This window comes from Balaenoptera borealis (assembly GCF_965194805.1).
Source record: "Balaenoptera borealis genome assembly, chromosome: 13".
In the NCBI taxonomy this organism is placed as follows: domain Eukaryota; kingdom Metazoa; phylum Chordata; class Mammalia; order Artiodactyla; family Balaenopteridae; genus Balaenoptera; species Balaenoptera borealis.
Window position 1 is genome coordinate 17,942,684 of NC_138870.1, and position 19,972 is coordinate 17,962,655.

General features: G+C 36.6%; 1 protein-coding gene across 6 annotated transcripts in view; it reads left to right on the top strand.

Moving 5' to 3' along the window:
- The window catches only part of SLCO1C1 (solute carrier organic anion transporter family member 1C1), a 62,445-nt gene that overhangs the window by 30,988 nt on the left and 11,485 nt on the right, over positions 1–19,972 (top strand). For all 6 annotated transcript variants that reach the window (XM_082351976.1, XM_082351971.1, XM_082351972.1 and 3 more), the window contains 7 exons: positions 365–489; positions 3,813–3,959; positions 5,511–5,609; positions 7,449–7,694; positions 8,709–8,873; positions 14,556–14,751; positions 17,748–17,913. In XM_082351976.1, the coding sequence (XP_082208102.1) occupies positions 365–489; positions 3,813–3,959; positions 5,511–5,609; positions 7,449–7,694; positions 8,709–8,873; positions 14,556–14,751; positions 17,748–17,913 (1,144 nt within the window). The remainder of the gene's footprint in view (positions 1–364; positions 490–3,812; positions 3,960–5,510; positions 5,610–7,448; positions 7,695–8,708; positions 8,874–14,555; positions 14,752–17,747; positions 17,914–19,972) is intronic.

Sequence of the window (19,972 nt, forward strand, 5' to 3'; positions counted from 1 at the left end):
AGATTTACAACTCTAAGTACAGTGTGCCAATGGCCATGGTTGTTAAATTATTGCTTTTAGAGATAATCATGATTTTACGGAGTGTTGGATATTTTTTCACCAATCGAGTAGGTGATTACAGTCATTATTTTATATTAAAATGAGCCTCTCTAAATAATTCTTTTATTTTCTTTCATGACACTGGGTAATTGGTTCAGATATGGTGTAATATCTGTGAACTAAATGCTGGTTTGGTTTAGTGATTCAGATTCTGCGAAAGCTGTAAACTCAACCAGGTCCCCTAATGGGTCAAGTAGTACACATATAATATTTTTAGCATGATGTTAAATGAGCTCGTAGTAAAGAAAATGCTTTTTTTATACAGGTACAGATATGAAAGGTATCCTCCTTTCTCCAATTCCACTTTCAGCATCTCTCCATGTTTCCTGGGGTCAAACAGTCCATTACCAATCTCAGTTATGGAAAAATCACAATCCAAAATAAATAATGGTAAGATGATTATTTTTTACTTGACTAAACAAGCTCTTTTTAAAGACGTTATAGGTGCTTTAATATGAACAAAAAGTATCTATGTGATTTTTTGCTGTCAGAAGCTTTACTACTTAAGTTGAGATATTATAGTGCCATAAAAATTCCTAGAATATAAAGCAGAGATGAGATCCTAAGAAAATATGCAGACAATCAAATATTATGGAAAGATGGGGCATTAATTGCTGGTGACTGAGCAAAGCTTCCAGTGGTTCCAAACAAGGCAAGCTGTGAAACAGGGTAAAACTAGTTTAGCATGTACAAATCTCAGCCCATTGCTCAGATATAAAAGAAATATATTTTTCCCCCAAACTCAACTTGATTTCTGTGTTCAGCCCTTTTTCATCAGAATGGCAAAAACATAATCTCAGTCAATTTGTCCCTAACCTCTATCCATGTTCCCAGGGGTTGCTTACATTCCAGGGAGCTTTACATTATAGTAAAGGAGAAAATTATGGGAGGGGATGTCTTAGTGTTATCAGTAGTCCTGTCAGCCTAAATATCTAAAATCCCTCTGGCCACAGTGTTTGTTCATACATGTCATCTTGGGGTCACCTTATGTCCATGTTCGTGTCCTTTTTAGCACAGTGGCTCTCTCTGATGCAAAAGTGACCGTCATGGAAACATGGAAATAATTCTACTTTCCACACAAGAGAGGATTTGGGGAATTTCGTTAGCAAATCCGGAGTTCCACATGGCTCACCCATACTGCAAAGCAAGGCTATGTGCGGGCCCCCCTTGGGAGCATGGGAACCATCTCTTCTGTGTTACTCTAGGCATTGGAAACCCTGTGAAGAGGCAGGGGCAGGGATACCTAGCTATACTGTGCAGCCATCTGATCTTCGGGATCTTGCTATCTCCCTGAGTTCTTCCTGGCCACAGTGGCACAGGTTCTCTTCACTCATGGAGTCCATGAATCTACCCACAGGTGTCTGCCATGTCTCTGGGATGCTGCACTGGCAGGTGGTCAAATCCTCTCTCCATAGCCTTTTAGCATAAATATGCTCAATACCTCCTCCCCGCCACCCTCATCTTACTCACTACCCCTAGGCTGGGGAATCCATTTCTACAGAGGCAGTGTGGAAGTCCTTCTTTATATACCTGCTCCTCATCTAAATCTTTTATCTACACCATAAAACCTTTTCACTCCCCTAACATCCTCATTAATGCTTTCTTCTGAGATGTCCTTTTTCTGAGAAGTCTGGCTGTTTGAATGAAGGGAAGGACCAAAAGATTAAAAGAAATATTGAAATATGAGGGGTGAAAATGGGGTGATCATAAACATGTCAACAGATTTACCCTGTCATGCTATATGAAAAGAAAGCATTCCAGAAGAAAAAGCAAATGTGAAAGAAGGTAATAGATAAACTCAGGAGGGCATATAAAAATCAATGGATGAGAACAGAGGGCTTGTTTATATAAGAACATAATGGATAGTAAGTTTAATTCAGGTCCATATAAAGAGGCAAGGAGATGAGCTAAAGAATTTGGACTTTCACCTGTACACAATGTACAGTCATTGAAGATATTTTATTTTGTTCTTGGTTTTGACAGTCAGGGGAGAGACATGGTATCAATGACAATACAACTAATTAGGAAATATTTAAGCCTTTAATGTTAAAAAGAGGGATATAGGGTTTAGGGTGGAGAATGAAAATTTTTTAATGTAAAGAGATCAGTTATTAGTCAGGTACAGAGTATAAGACTCACAACTCGATCCTGTTCTTTCCTTTAGATGAGATCCTGCTCCCTTAAAGTCATAGATTTATGCGGATGTTAGACATAGCGGACACAAGGCTTATCCTAAAGGGGTTAGTGGGGTAAATAGAGGACTCTTCTCAAAAATGCTTTGTGCACAAACCCCATTTCACCCAAATACTCTAGAGCAGAGCTCTCCACAGGAACTTCTGTGATGATGGAAATGTTCTGTATCTATACTGTCCAGTACAATAGCTATTAGTTGCACAAGACCATTGAGTACTTGAAATATAGCCAGTGTGACTGAGAAATGGAATTTTAATTTCATGTAATTTTTATTAATTTAAATTTCAATAGCCACATGTGGCTTGTAGCCGCTGTACTGGAAAGCACAAAGCTAAGGTGTCTACACTTATCTACAAGACTCCTCTACCAACAAGCAAAGAACCCCACAAATGTCAGGGCTGGAACTGACATTGGAATCAATTTCTAAAAAGGAGTCCCCATTATATTTTGGGAAGTAGAATAGAAATCCAGAGAAGATAAGTGAAAAATCCCTGGTCACTTGGCTACATTTCTAGAAGAGGCAGAATCAGAACTAAAAGCAACACGACTACATAGTAATCTTTTCTGTCACAGAGTCTGACTCATCTATACAAAAGCGTTCACCCCAGTTCTTCATAACCCATACTTTACCTTCAAAAATTACTTTCAAGGTTACTAGAGGAGAAGATATCTCCTGCCTCATAGGATTATTAGGAGAATTCAATTTGAAAATGTCTGCAAACCACTTAGCCCAGTGCCTTGCAGAAAGGGAGCATCCAGAAGTGGTGATTTTTAGAGATGGTTAATATTATTGCTTTTATTAAAGTCACCAAACTCTTCAAAGTATATTTAATTTATTACATGGGAGTAATTATTCTACTTCACATGTTCATATTAAGACATGACTTTTATGAAAGCATTTTAAAATTGTTTGCTTTGAATTTCCCTCTGAAAGTACTGTCAAAAGGTTCTTTTTGTTGGAATAGTTATACAACTAAGGCATATAAGGTTTTAAATTTTTATATGAATTTGTTTCTGAAACGTGAGCCCTTAACATGGCCATTCACTATCGAACAGTTATAACTGTAGGCAATGCTGTTCAAATTTGAAGTATCACCCATATAAAATTTTGAATTTCAGATAAAACTTGTTCAGCAATAAAATTACAAGTGACTTCTGTTGCAAAATAGAAAAGTTTGAAGATTAAGGTGAGAAAAGCCTTCTTCAAATTTTTGTATTTTGTCCCAGACAGGATATTGAATGTTATTGGAGTGTAGGAATTCAAAGAATTCATTCTAAATATGAAATAAAAAGAAAGAAAATAAGAAATAAGGGGACAGGAACAAGAAACAATAGATTTCCTTGGTCTCTGGGGGATTTACACTGCCTAAAATATCTTGCTCAAACTCCTATCAACTTAGGTTTATGGCAAATTTCACTTCTGCATTCTAATGCAACTTTAGGACAACTTGTAGACATGCAGAATAAATGTTTAACTTCGATAGCGATCGAATTTCAACCTCATTTGCTTTCCTTCCAAGAATGTGAAATTGATGCCAGCTCCTCCATGTGGGCTTATGTCTTCCTGGGGAACCTTCTTCGTGGCATTGGAGAAACTCCCATTCAGCCTCTGGGCATCGCCTACCTTGATGATTTTGCTAATGAGGACAATGCGGCTTTCTATATTGGTAATGCCCACCTCATTCATCTTCTTGGGATACAGGGTACCTGGTTTTCTCAGCTTCATTCTCAACTAAATAGAGTGTGGAAGGTTTTATACTTCATATCCAACTCCTTTATTCAGTTCACATTTTTCTGAAGTCCACACTGAGGATTTGGATAGCGAAGAAACTTCAGTTAGAAGGACCTATTGCATTAGGGAAAGAATATCAGATTAAAAGAAAATATCTGTGAGCTCAACTGCTGTGATATATGACTTGTGCAAGTATCTTCATGGATACAGAAGAAGGACAAGAGCAAGGCCTGAGCCAACCATATGTCTGGACAGACCCCAGCAGATAAACCAGCAGCTAAAATCACAAAACCCAAAAGATAGCAAACTCCAAAGGTAAACGAATGGAAGCAGCATTTATTGAGTGCCTCTTATGTCTCGGAAGTTAAGTTTGTTCTGTTTCATACATTAGTCTTGATTTTGGGGTTTCTGACCTTTTGAGAGTCTCACCCTCAGAGACAGAAGGACAAGATTTAAATTCATTGAGGGGGCTGTAGGTAGGTCCATGGAATAGTGCTGCCCTGACTACTCACACAGAACTCCAGAGGTCTCTGATGATATCCAAGCATGCTGTAGTTAAAAACAGGGCACCAGTTCTAATGGAAAACTGCAGCATAGATTAGGACCTAGAACTGGAACAGAAGCTCCATGGCACATGCTAGGCAATTACTCTGGGGACCAGAGGAAAGACTGCAGCCAATAAATGCACACAGGTGTCAGGGTGTCCCCGTCCGGTCCAGGAGCTCAGAGCTTGCTCACTCTCCTTTGCCCTCTCTTCTATTCTGAAAAGGATCTGGTAACTGCTATTTACTCCTCCAGTTAATTTAAATCACTCTCCCAGGGATATGTGCATAAGCTCAGTGATGAAATGAAAGGCAGATGGGAGATATTTTGCAAGGAAGACCAATCTTTCTGGTTACTAGAAATGGTGTCATTTGGGAGATCTGCTTCCCCTACCTGTGAAAGCTGCCCAGGTGCGCCGTGAGCGTTCCAGAGGACACCTCTCCTCTCTCCCAAGTCTAGCTCCTTTGCTGGCTGCATAGTTACTGCACTTGCTGATGGTCCCACCAGAAGCTCTGAATGCAAGCACATTTCATTAACGTGGAAGAAATCAATTTTAATGTCAAAACAAGTTTTATGCTTAACTGACCATAAAAGGTTTTTGAAAGATTGTCAAAATAGTATAATTCTGATTTTTATCACTAGGGGGAATCTAATCCTAGGGAGTAAAATTTGCTCCATTTGGGGAAATTAACTTCTTCAGAGTCTTAGTGTTATTTTCTTACTAAGACATAATTAATGCCTTAAAAAATGTTCATTCTTCTTCCAACACCGAGGAGGATTTATTTCCGATTCAATGAGGTTGAAAAATTGACAAATCAAGCACACTTAAGGGAAGAGCTGAGGAAACATTTTCAGTGACTAACTGGATCTTATGCACATTTCTTGTTTAAAAATTAATTTACAAGAGCAAAGAAATTGCTTTTTTTTTTTTTTTTTGGTGCAGGGTGTGTGCAGACGGTTGCAATTATAGGACCAATCTTTGGCTTCCTGTTAGGCTCATTATGTGCCAAACTGTATGTTGACGTTGGCTTTGTAAATCTAGGTAAGGGAGTTTATTTCTATTTATTCATTTACTTTGTTTAGTTACTGTAATTTTTTAATAGGAATAGTATAGAAAATACCAAATTGCCTTTTTATAAAATGACAGGATGGTAGTCTTTCATAAAATGGAAATAATCCATGGAAAACTTATTCCTGATACAATCATCACACGTGATTGTATGTGTATGGAATATGAAAAATAGGTGGTGATTAGAACCGGATGTCCCATAGTTTGTTATTTGGATGTATCAGTTTCCACTTCTGGTTTCCCAGTTCAAAGGCATTCCAGCTTAGTTAAGACTAACAGCTGTGGCTACTTGTTGGCTCTTGTTGGTTTCAGGTGAATCAACATTTACTCCATCACATCAATTGATAACATATTTCTGGACTTGTCAGAAAGGCCAAAGATTGAAAGTCTTCTGGCAACTAAAATTTCCTTAGTTAATGTACAAGTCTTTTTTAGTAGAAGGCATATTCTAGTGAGACTAACTTTCCTTCTGGGCGAATGCTTGTGGAGGGAATAAATGGAGGCCTCATCTTTCCATAGTTATTAATTTGTTTCTTTCCTTATATAAGATGTAGTCCCTTGACATAGATAAAATTCATCTGTTTTTTTTAAAGACACCCTAGAAAGCAGTTAAAAAACAAGAAAACAAGTTTCATTTTTATAAATTCTGGAATTGCATTGTCATTAGTGTGTATTATAAATGATTATTGTGTGTTAAAAAAGAATGCAAAACTCTTGGGCTAGTTGTCCTTTTTTAATCAAATAAACTGGAATATACATTCCAAAAATTTTATTTATTCGTTATTACTACCAAATTTATTTCACATCTACTCTATCTCAAGTGATATTCTACCACAGTGAACAAAATATTGGGCTGGCCAAAAAGTTCGCTCGGCTTTTTCTGTAAGATGTTATGGAAAAACCAGAGCGAACTTTTTGGCCAACCCAATAGTTGCGTTCCTTTACTTCATGAAGTTTAAAATCTGGTCGTGGAGACTGATATAGATAAGAAAGTGTTGGTGTGATGAGTGGTACAGAGAAATATTGTGAAAGGGAAGAAATGCACATGCAGTGGTAAACTAGTTAAGACACTGTAGTGAGTATAACGTAGTACCAATTGAGCCTAGTTGTCAAAGGATTCTCATAGAATATTGTAGAGTATAATAATATGTTTCATAGGTTCTTATATAGAAAAAAAAACTTGATTTGGTTAAAAAACTTTGTCAATGCTTACTTTTTAGCTAAATAAGAAATAGTATCAAAAATTTTATGATGATTAGATATTGATGTTTTAATTACATATACAAATCTTGCTTTGGACCTAGAATAGCTCTGAAGTATTCTCAATCATCATTTAATAAATAACATTCTGAGTGGCTCAGACTAGATTTGGGCCAGAGGGCATAGGGCATAACTTTTTCTTCCAGTAAAGTCTTAGACAAACATTCAATATGTAAATCAGATGAAAGTGGTACTCATGTGGGGTAGCTGGCAGAAGGTTTTAAGCCCTCATAATTCTTTCTCACATGTTGATTTTTTCCTGTCATGGGTCCAGACAGAAGCCCAGAGCAGAGTGAGACCCCTTCCAGTATGTAGACTCTATACTTTTAATCAAAGAAACAAAAGGAGAAATATTCATGCTCTGAAAACACCCTCTTTCCTTCAAAAAGCAAGATAACAATAATGTTCAGATTAGAAAAGGTTATGTATGAATTATTAGGTATTTTTATGATGTGATAGAGGTAACGTTTGGATTTTTTTTTTAAAAAAGAGGACTCTTCAACACACTAGCTTTGCTGTATATGCTCTTTGGCCACCCTCCCTCTTTTTCAGATCATATAACCATCACCCCAAAGGATCCACAGTGGGTGGGTGCCTGGTGGCTTGGTTATCTAATAGCAGGAAGCATAAGTCTTCTGGCAGCTGTGCCTTTCTGGTATTTACCAAAGAGTCTACCAAGACCCCGGCGCAGAGAGGATTCCAATTCCTCCTCTGAGAAATCTAAGTTTATTATGGATGATCACACGGACTACCAAACACCTCTTGGAGAAAAAGCAAAAATCATGGAAATGGCAAGAGGTGAGCCAGATTCTCCTTGATTTTGAAACACTTTCCATTTTCCTGTTGAAACTTTATAGGCGATCTATAAATAATACCCCTCTCTCCACTTCATGTGTTCAGAAAAAACAGAAACTGTACAGGAAGCAGAAATGAAGATTATTAAAAAGTCAGCTTTATTACTGGAAAACTGATTGAAGAACTTGACCCAAAGCCTTGGTAACCTTCTTTGCTGCTGTCCCCACCTTTACACCTCCTCAGTGTAGACGTTGCAACTGCCCCTCCCTGGGAGGGCTGTTTCACATTCACCTGGGTGGACGGAAAAGAGTGAATCTTCAGGGCTTGTGGCCTTTTAACAGATGACATCCACCCACTTGAAAATGTGCACCAGTGCATGTGTCCCACTAGTGATCAAAGGAGTGAGTGTAGCATGGGGCCAAAGGTCAGACGTGTTCTAGTGAATTCCCTCCACGTGGAAATGGGTGGCCATGAGAAAGATTGGTCCCCCTCAACTGGCCCAGCAATATTAACATTTATAGAAAATTTTCACATTTCTGTTTCGCTGCATAAAAGAAGAAGGGAGAATGCCAAAGCTCATTTCTAACAATAATTAACTGGAGATAACTTTCATATTCCCTTCTCTGCACCCATGACCCAAGTTGGAAGGAGAGAGACCAGAAAACTCAAGTTCTTAATATCCTGTCCATGACTCCCAGCTCAGTGGTGAGGGACTATTCTTATCCCTCGTGTCTTCTACCGACATCAGAGGAATCTGTTCCTGTCTGACACTCTAATTTATAATCTAGATTTTATGCCTGTAGAAGTGAGTGCCTATGTCTGGATCTGAGCCTGGCCGGAACTCAGCCTTGACTTGTGCCAATGTCTTAATATCTAGAGTGCATGTGTGTACAATGCTATAAATGCTCCTCAGAACCATGACAATGACACTCAGCCTCTAAGCCCTGATGCCATGGCTGTATCTTCTGCCAAGTGTGACACTGTCTTTAATTACTCCATGCTATTTTTGTCTCACAGATTTTCTGCCATCACTGAAGAGTCTTTTTGGAAATCCAGTGTACTTCTTATATTTGTGTGCAAGCACTGTTCAGTTCAATTCCTTATTTGGCATGGTGACTTATAAACCGAAGTACATTGAGCAACAGTATGGGCAGTCATCCTCTAAGGCCAACTTTGTTATCGGTATGCTTCTCTGTCCTTCCTGCTTTCCAATAGGCAATCTCAGCTGTGCCTTGTTAATCCTTAGTAACTTTAGAGAAATTGTTCCAATATTTAGATTGAAGGTAATTTATGGCATTTCAAAAAGTAAGCGAAAAAATCTAGCAGAGTAAAATATTTAGTCTGTGGTACGACTTTGTAGCAAAAATTGTTCAGAACTATGTATGAATGACCACGAGAATACCACATAGACCAAATATGCATCTTATTAGGAGATTGTTAGTACTGGATATTTGTCTTTCAAGTGTAGTTGAAACCTCATAACAGTGGCCATTTTACCTGAACAGTTTCTAGGATTACAAAAGGTAAGTATTCAGACAGGTTAAAAGGTGTGCATTGCAAAACAAAGTTTGTGTTTGCTCAGGGTTGAAAGACTTCTCTGATTCCTGGCATTTGGGTTATTTAAAAGGACTGTGTTTCTAGCACAGCAGGACAGCCAATAAGAGACATATTCAAGGGCAAAAAAAAAAAAAAAAAAAGAGAAGTTGAATGAAGAAGAACCAGAATCTCCAAATATAAAACCACCATCCTATAAGCAATTGGATACTTTAAAACCTGGATTAGCTCCTTTAGTCCACAAAGGTGTTATTTAATGCTACTGTTTCAAAGTATAAAACATATTCTATTCCTTTGGACATGTTCCTTTATGATAGGAGACTCCAATGGCTTAAAACCATTTCTTCTTCATAAAATATTTTAAAACTTGCTCTATTCATCTATCTCTGAAAGAGATCAGGGTGGGGGTGTGTGTGAGGAAACAGCTGAGCATATTTTGGGATGTATAAATTTCTTATAATAATCCTGGATAATGGGCACTTAGCAGATGCAATTCTAATTGACTCTGAACTGCTGTCCTTCCCCTAAATTCTAAATGTGAAGGCTATAATCATTGTTGAATTTTACTTTCAACATTAATTGGTTCAAATTAATTTAATTTTATTATTTAATGGTTGACCTGAAGAAATATTGATATTTTAGGGCTTTTTTTTTAACCCCACACCTCATCCATGCCAATCAAAGCTTTACATTGACATTAAGAAGACTAGGGCTTCCCTGGTGGCGCAGTGGTTGAGAATCTGCCTGCCAATGCAGGGAACACGGGTTCGAGCCCTGGTCTGGGAGGATCCCACATGCTGCGGAGCAACTAGGCCCGTGAGCCACAATTACTGAGCCTGCGCGTCTGGAGCCTGTGCTCCGCAACAAGAGAGGCCGCGATAGTGAGAGGCCCGCGCACCGCGATGAAGAGTGGCCCCCACTTGCCGCAACTAGAAAAAAAAGCCCTCGCACAGAAACAAAGACCCAACACAGCCATAAATAAATAAATTAATTAATTAATTAATTAATTAAAAAAAAAGAAGACTAGAAGAGGAATGAAATTTTGACATTCTTTTTATTTTAACATTTCTTTTGTGTTTAGAGACATAACTTATAAGCAACAGTTAGGTCTACGGACCTTAAATGTATAGCTCAGCTGGATAAATGTTTACATGTATATATCTGTGTGGTGATCATTATCCAGAACACGTAGCACAATTCAGTTCCCCAGAAGGCTCCCTCAAAACTTCTTCTACCCAATGTTCTTCTCCAAGTTAATAACTATTCTGAACTCCATCATTATCGATCAGTCTTGCCTGTTTTTGAACTTTATATAAATGGAATGTTATGTACTCTTTTGTATCTTTTTTCAATGGAAGTGAAATCTACAAGATTCATTCATGTTATTGTGTGTAGTGGTGGTTTGTTCTTCTCATTGCTGTGTAATATCCCATTACATAAATATACCACAGTTTGTTTTCTTTTTTTTTTTTTTTCTTTTTGTTTGTTTTCTTGTTGATGGACATTCGGGTTGTTTACTGCTTTGGGCTATCATAAGTTACACTGCGTGAACATTCCACACGTATTTTGGTAGGCAGATTCACTCATTTGTCTTGGCTATATCCTGGAGTAGAACTGCTGGATCATAGGGAATATGTTTCGATCTGGCAGATATTGCCAAAACATTTCATAAAAGAGTCGTGCAAATGTTTACTCCCATTAGAAGTGTAAGAATGCTCCAATTGCTCCATATCCTTCTAATGTTTGGTATTGTCAGTCTTTTTCATTGTAACCATTCTTATGGCGTGTGATGGTATCTTATTGTGGCTTAATTTGCATTTATCTGCTGACTAACTATGTTGAGCATTTTTTCCCAGGCTTTTCGGTCATTTCATTATCTTTTGCTAATTCTGTTTGAGTCATTTGCCCATTTTAATTGGATTGTCAATCTTTTTCTTATTGGTTTGTAGGCATACTGTATTTTTTCTTGATACAAGTTCTTTATTGAATATATGTTTTGCAAACATTTTCTCACAGACTTCAATTTGCCTTTTCACTCTTCTTAATTTTAATCATGTCCAATTTTAATCTTTTCCTCTTTCATCAGTGCTATTTTGAGCCTGTTTTAAGAAATCTTTGTCAAACCCTAAGGTTATGAAAATGTTTTCTTAATATTGCTCCTAGTAGATTGTTTTAACTTTCACATTTAGGTTATAATCCATTTCAAAGTATTTTTTTCAAAGTATTTTCACATAATACAAAGTATTTTTGTGTTATGTGAAGGAGGTCAAGATTCATTTATCAAAATGAAGAGACCATCTTCTCCCCATGAATTGTAGTGAAGAACATACCTTTAAGTATATGTTTATTTCTTATTATTCAACATGTACATAACACTTAGAGATTTGGGGGCCTTTGATTTTGCTCCCACTAGAATGATGGGAAATTTCTTTAAAATTTTCCAGTTGAAAAGTTCATTTCATAAAGGAAAATTAAGGGCCTTTTGGGGGGAAGTTACTTAGAAAAGAAATGAAGTTACATGTAATCTCATTCCTTTATTAAGTAGATAATAAATGAAATATGTTTTGCCTGTAAAATTATCTTTAAGAGTAATTAGCACAGATGAAAGAATGTGAGATTCTGAGAGATTCAATGGCCTGCCCAATATCATGCATATGTATCTTACATACATACATACATACATGATATAGCCAGGAATAAAATTATTTCCCCTGAGCTTCTGAGTTGTATTTCTTCACTGGGCATAATTATTTTTGGAAAACTGTCAGGAAGAATATGATTAATAATTATCTTTTGAATTGTGGCTGATTGATTTCTTTTAATCCATGACCCTACTCTGTATACTGAAATGGACTCTGAGATCCAAACAAACTCATCATCAGAATTTTTTGAGCCATCTATCAAAGGTTGCCTGGAATTCTAATTCCTCATAGTTTCTGGCATATCTGTAGATAATTCAAGTACTTTTGTGAGAGCTAAGTAAAAATGTTTAGTAATTCCACGTCATTATAACAGGATACTTTCCTGAGTGCATTGTAATTTTACATTTTTAAGTATGGGATACAGCAGAGTAAGGGAAGTGGGTAAATTATTCAACATCCCTAACACTTGTTTTGATTTTCTGTAGATGGTGAAAAGAAATGCATCACTGGGTTAAAATAAAGATGAAAAAAAGACATAAAATGGATTGTAAATGCACATAGCTCTCATTCAACAAATATGTTTTCTCCCTTTCTTTGCTTTTTCTTTCCTACCCTTCTCTCTTTTCTCCTTCAGCTTTTTTCTTTGGATTATGGGAGAATGACCCTTTCTGTAATAAAATATGGGAAAGGCACAAAAAAGACACATTTCCCTTCTACTCTCAGAGAAAGCATTTGATATGACATGGAGGAAAGAATAAACAGAAATTTCCCTAAAGTGTTCAAGGGCCGACCGATCCAATGAAAATTTATTTTACCGTACATGTTTTTATATGTTGGTCACATTCTTTCTAAAGTTTAGAAATAGCATTTTCTTGTGTTAATTTTGCAAATAAAACGAAAGAAAAATAAACAACAAAAAATTTTCAAAGTCAGGGACTAGAAAGTATGAGATGAAATGGTTTTTTTTTTTTTTTTAAGGGTATGGGCTTTTAAAATATTTCCATTCCAATTTCTACTGAAAGAAATTTGATTAGACAGATGAACCTTTCATTTAGGCTTTTCCTATCACTATGAAGTTACATGGACATTTAGGCTTTTCCTATCACTATGAAGTTACATGAACTTCTCTCATGAAGTTACATGGACATCTTTCTTTTTCCTTCTTAATACACAGATTGCAATTATTTATTTTTGCTTAATTTCTTGAAATTTTTTGATTAAATAAGATAGGAAGTAGACAAGATACATCAACACTATCATTGACAATGATTATCATTCTCAATTTTTGGAGATGTTACACAGACAAATAAGGAATAATTAAGAGAACTGTTTGAGAAAATATGATCATAAGAGAAAGCATTATTATTTTTGTGGCTAAGCTAGCATAGTAAATTTGGAATTGTATTATGATGTGTTATAGAATCAAGTAAAGTTACATTAAAAATCTGTGAGGTGATGGAAAACTATCTTAATTTGTGAGGGGAAAAAAACCCTCTTATTATGCCCAAGAAGGATGGCTAATTTTACTTCTTTGTCTGCATCCAACTGGTTATATGAATATGTAAATTTTTCTTGCATTTCTTTCTCTCTGTAAAATAAAAATCTTAATACTTATTTCTTCTAACATTAGAGTAATATTGTGAGGGTCCATGATATAACCAGGACTTTTACTTCACTGGGAAAAAAGCTTTAAAAACATCCTAAAGTACTATTATTACTATAACTCATTACTGTTTCATCCTAATGGCTAAGGCTTTCATGCACCTGTATGGGAATCAAAGTTTCCAGTTTATATCGTAATTCTGCTGAGCATCTCGAAACAGTTTACACATTCCTCATAACTCTTGTTTGGGATAGTAACAAAGAATAGGGTCTTTAACTTGAACAAGTGTGCTGAAATAATAATAGTAATTAATAATACTAAAATATATAATAATAAACTAGCTTGTAGCTTTCCTGATATTTGGATAAACATAAATATTAAATTCAAGAGAAATCATATAAAATAAACTGAAACAAATTGTAGTTGCTAGGATAAATTACAGCTAATGTTTCCAGTTGGAATATTTAGATGATAAACATTTTATTGGGTTGGCCAAAAAGTTTGTTCGGTTACTGAATATGTTGTTCAATAAAGTTCTTGGTGAAAATGAAAAATGTCTTATTTTTACTTTAAACTGAATGAACTTTTTGACCAACACAGTAAGAGCAACACATTTTATGGTGTGAGTGGAAAAAGTGTGCAATGAAGAAATCAATGTGATATTTCTACCTCATTAAATGACTCAAAAATACCTAAGATGAAAGAAAAGAAGCTTTGGGAGGCAAGAAGCACATCTCATATGCTGTTCAGGAACTTCGCCGTCACGCTGGCCCTTCATGGACAGCTTATAGATCCTAGGGAACTTGAAAGGGAGAATCACGTTGACAGTATATTTGAAATGTGCTACTAATCTTTTTTGAAATCATGTTATAATTTAGTCATCTTGAAATAGGAGAGTAACTATTAACTAATTATTAAATATTTCTATATTTCTATAACTTAAATTAACCAAGTAGTTAATAATAAGTCAGAAACTATTGTATAATTTTGTATAATCCCTTAGAAAGTTTGTGTGAGTGTACTCATATTTCTTTTAGAGATTCACAAAATTTTCTTTTTCCTCAGGGCTCATCAATATACCTGCAGTGGCCTTTGGAATATTCTCTGGGGGGATAGTCATGAAAAAATTCAGAATCAGTGTGTGTGGAGCCGCAAAGCTCTACTTGGGATCATCTGTCCTTGGGTACCTCCTATTCCTTTCCCTTTTTGCGTTGGGCTGTGAAAATTCTGATGTGGCAGGACTAACAGTCTCCTACCAAGGGTATGTTCACTCATTAAGTAATCTGAGGAGATTGCCTTGTTTAATCAAGTTATTGATAGAGTTTCAAAATAAGATAATTTAATTTTTAAGCATTGTAACTAAGAAAAGAAGTTAATGTTTTATTATGGGATAGTGGATATTATGGAATAGTGGACAATGCTTATGACATGTAAGCTGTTATTGTCACCAAAATCTGTCATTTCCTTTGAATCTGAATGTGTTAGAGAAATATAAAGAATGCTAAATCCACATCTTACTTTAGGGCAGCAACCTGATAGTGGAAAATACAGACCTTGAATTTTGCCTCTGCCCATTCTTAGTGAAGTGACATTGTATGAGTTATTTAACGTAGCCTCAATTTTTGCATTTTAAAAATAGAAATAATAACTGCCTTTTAAGGTTTTGTAAGGCGAGATGATATACATGAAAGTGATTAGTACTTACCTGGCACAAAATAGATGTGCCACTCATGGAAACAATTGTATTTTTTTTTCTTTGAACACCTAGATAGCTGGAATGGTCTCTGTGCCATGCTTTATAGTCTCTGCTACTCAAATCAAGGGAAATTTCAGGAGAAAATGGCTATCCCTCAACCCAGTGACCCACATTCCAGCTCTCTTTAGCTCTTTGCAGCTGATCATAAGAATATTTATTGATGTTTTCAGACTTATGCCATCCTGCCTGGGGTGGGTGATTAGTTTCCAGAGTCTAAAGGCTGGGTCTTAAAACTACTTCACCCTTCCCCTTCAAGAGTCCTTGCTATCACTCTACCCTGAACCTGAGTTCCCAGAGGCAGTTCTCTTCATCCTTCCACCTATCTATACATTATTTGTTTTAAAAAAAATTATTGAGCTGCTACTAGTTGCCAGGCCAGCCTCCCTGATTGTATCTGCCTGACTGCCTAAAATTCCGCCTGTGGTTCAAAGGCCAACACTCCTGACATTATGTTCTGTTTTCTGATGGTTCAGTTGCTTCTTGCTCACTGCTTGCTCTCCAGCTTCCTTCCACATTTATCTATCTGTCTTGTGTTCATGTTCCATCCTCTTCATTATCTTGGTTTCCCCTGCTGTTAAGTGAACATCAATTATACTTTTGCCATCTAAAATGTTCAGGAAAATTAATGAATGCAAAGTTCATATATCGTTGCTTCTAGGAGTTATCACAGCAACAGTTAGACTTAATGGAGTATAGTGTTGCCTTGGTAACAGTGAGCAATGTAGATTAAGAATGTTAGTTGTATCTGCAAGAAGATTCTGGAGCGAGTAGAAGCCCTGTGCCATCTTTTACTATCCCTAAGATCTTCATGGTGGATGGACAGTGGTAAAGTACTTTATATTTTGCAGTTTAGAAAACACCTTAGTTTTATTTTCTCACTTCTACCTTCAGATGCCCTTATGAAGTTTTTTTACCCTCGTTTAAAGGGAACTGAGATTAGAAAGGTCAAGTAACTTCCTCAAAGTATAATGTTCTTTCTATGACATTATGCTATCTTTAAGCCAAAGCAAATATGTAAGTAGACAACAACAGAAAAATTTTGAGACTTACATTAAAAGGATACTCAGATGATAATAAAAGATTAAATATTTTTAAACAAAACAAAATAATTATTCATTGAGTACTAGCCACTGAAAGCAATTCACCTCAAAAGACTATAACTATACTGCAATAATGCTATCATTGTTTAAAACTCCTCTTTTGAAATTGCTTTCCATGTCTTTTTAGAATATTCTCAACAGTGGCAAAGATTTAACCTTTAAGAGCAGCTTTGTTATTGGAAGGAGCCAAAGAAAAGGCAACATCACTGGGGAAATCTCTCCCCTCCCAACATGGCTATTTTGAAAGAAAAATCTCATTTGAGCATAAACATTCTGGCATATTTGATAAAACTCATAACTAAAAATTTAAATAACTCTACTGTCAACACATCTTACATAAAACATATACGCAATTAATTTCTGCTTCAAGATTGCCCTAAGTGATAAATTTAATGTACCTTCAGTAATATAAAAGAATTGGCTTTATAAAATAAACGTGCTCTCCAGGGGTTATCCAGAGTTTCTTTGTTCCACAAGGCTGTTTTGATTCTGGACATTACAGGAACACTATAGATAAGCTTTAGATATGATAGTGGGAGAAATTTTTCTTCTGCAATGATGAGAATAAGTCTGATGCAAAACAAAAATGCAGAATCCAGAGGCCTGGAAGGGTTCTAATTCTGGGTTTGTCATTAACAAACGTGAATTTGAGCAAATTATCTGCCTACTTTGGACCTGACTTTCCTGATTTGCCCAATGAGAAGTTGGCCTAGATCACACCCACAGTTCTTTCAGCTCTAACCTTCTAAAATCTCAGCCCTACAGTGTCCATAGTGGCCTGATTCTAGGCTTTCAAAGACACATTTATACTTTCAGATACTACAACACAGTCTCAGTTAAAGCTTAATGCCTTAGAGAAGAGAATAAGATGACATATTCCTGGATGACTTCTTAGGAGGCCTAGTTAAATACCCTTTCATTCTGCTAGAAGACATCTCAAAGGTCTTTTGCTTTTACATTTGAGGTGACAAAATCCATAGTAGTTCTATGAGATGGAATATTATATAAGTTTGTTATTATACTGATACACAATAAGAGCAATGTCATAAATTGCTCTTAAGGTTTACTTTACTTTTCTATCTTGTTAGTCATTTTCATACATCACTGCATAGAAAAATATTAGAAGATTCTAGAGTCAGTAGATGTTAGTAAAAGCCATCAGCCAAGAACTGGATATCATGTGAAGTTGTAAACCTAGAAAGATAACTTTCAAGAGAAAGCTATTTAATAGTGGATTCACATTTAATGATCAGAAGCTGGCATTTCTGATGACAATTGTGTTCCCCCAAAGCAAACGTTGTTGGCAGTGCCATTTATATCACCCAAGAACATTGATTTTTGAAAGTATTAGGGTGCTGCCTACTAAGAGGTAATATTTTATACCATTACATTTCTTTTCAGAACCAAACCTGTCTCTTATCATGAACGAGCTCTCTTTTCAGATTGCAACTCAAGATGCAAATGTTCAGAGACAAAATGGGAACCCATGTGTGGTGCAAATGGAATTACATATGCATCGGCTTGTCTTGCTGGTTGTCAAACCTCCACCGGGAGTGGAAAGACTACTGTAAGACATCTTCTCTAAAGTGTGTGCCCACAGGCCTGCGACAATGCTTAACTATACAATCCTATCAGGGCTCAGGGACCAACCTAGGAGCAGACCACACCGGTCAAATCCCTGGCTTTGACTCTGCCCTTGTTCTTTTGTGTGGAGACAGGAAATATAAGCATCGCTAGTAGAACTAGAGTTGTTGGAAGAATTAGCGTCAGAATTAGAATAATGAAATAGGCTGGAGGAACTTTGTAATTATATAATCTACTTCTCTCATTTTGCTTCTAAGGAATGTTAGCTTCAAATGAGAAAGTCTCAGTCACAAGATCATAAAATAACATCTGCATTGGGATCCATCTCTCCTGACCCTTGGTCCTTGCAGGATTTAGAGGACAGGGCAAATAGAGGCCAGTATTAGGAAGTCTAGTCCAAAAGGTCTAGACCCAGGGGTCAGGGATCCAATTGTGAGGAGGTTGATGGTTCTGGGACAGCTCTGCCCGAGATATCAAGCCAATGTGCGTAATGATTAAAAGAGTAGGTGGCTGGAATGGAGGGTTCCTGTAGGGTGTAAGAGGAAGATGAGGTTGGAACTATAGGTAGGAAACCAGTTGTGCAGAGTATTATGTACTTCAATCATTAATAGATTCATCCCTCTAATCACACCTTTACATCCCTGTCCCAAACAGAGACTCTTCCTTACACTCGTTGTGTATATGGCACAGTGATTGGATGGCTTTATACTTGTGGCTGATGAAATCTGCCTGTATTTGACAGCCCTAGAGGGCTGAAAATTAAACCACACATATATTTACGTATTTTTATCAACTAGATAAGAATGCTTAGGCAAACACTTCTGTAGACAAATTCATCCTTGTTGATTTTCTCTCTGTTTATTGTTACTTTTGACATTTTATTCAGAGCAGAAAGGATTGGTCTCTAGCAACAGTGATATAAGACCACCCACCCATCTGAAATCTGAGTTTTCACCTTCCCTTCCTTTTCTTCCTTCTTTCCTTTCCTCCCCCTAAGCCCGATCTTTGGCCACTACTCTTTGGCCCAAACTGCTTGAAGGTTTTTCTTTCCTTTTTCTCTTTTACTTTGGATTTACTTTTTTTTTTTTAATTGAAGTACAGTTATTTACAATGTTGTGTTCATTACTGCTGTATAGCAAGGTGATTCAGTTATACATATATATATTCTTTTTTAAAAAAATATTCTTTTCCTTTATTGTTTATCATAGAATATTGAATATAGTTCTCTGTGCTATACAGTAGGACCTTGTTGTTTATCCATTCTATATTATAATAGCTTATATATGCTAACCCCAACCTCCCACTCCATCCCTCCCCTAAACCCTTCCCCCTTGGCAACCACCAGTCTGTTCTCTACGTCCGTGATTCTGTTTCTGCTTCATAGATAGGTTCATTTGTGTCATATTTTGGTTCCACATATAAGTGATATCATATGGCATTTCTCTTTCTCTTTCTGACTTACTTCACTTAATATGATAATCTCTAGTTGTACTGGAAGATTTTTCTTAACCAGAGTTTCCATTTATTGAAAACACTGCATGCCAGAGACCTGAAGTGTGTGTGCTGGCCATGTAACTCCCTAGAAGAATTGCCCAGCAGAGAAAATAGGAAGGCCATGAGGCCTGGGTAGACTCACCATGTTTGAGGGTTGGCCAAGGCCCCATAGGCACCCATGTGTGTGGCTGAAGTAGAGGGAGAGGAGGAAGATCATTGGGCGATGAGATCAGAGTGGGATTCAGGAGCTGCATCATGGATAGTGTGGAAGCCACTATGAGGATTTGGGATTTTATCCAAGTACAATGAGAAGTCATTGGAAGGTTGAGAATAGTGATGCAATCTGACTGCTATTTTTAAAGGCTCACTTGGGTTATTGTGGAAAAGAGAGTAGAAACATGTTGAGCATTGAGAGACCACTGCGATAATCAAAGCAAGCAAAAATGATGGCTTAGACTTAGAAGTAGTAGAGAAGAACATAAGGTACTGTTGGATTTGGTGGGATTTGCTTGGAGATGGTTCTATAGGTTCAATAGTTTGTAGACCAT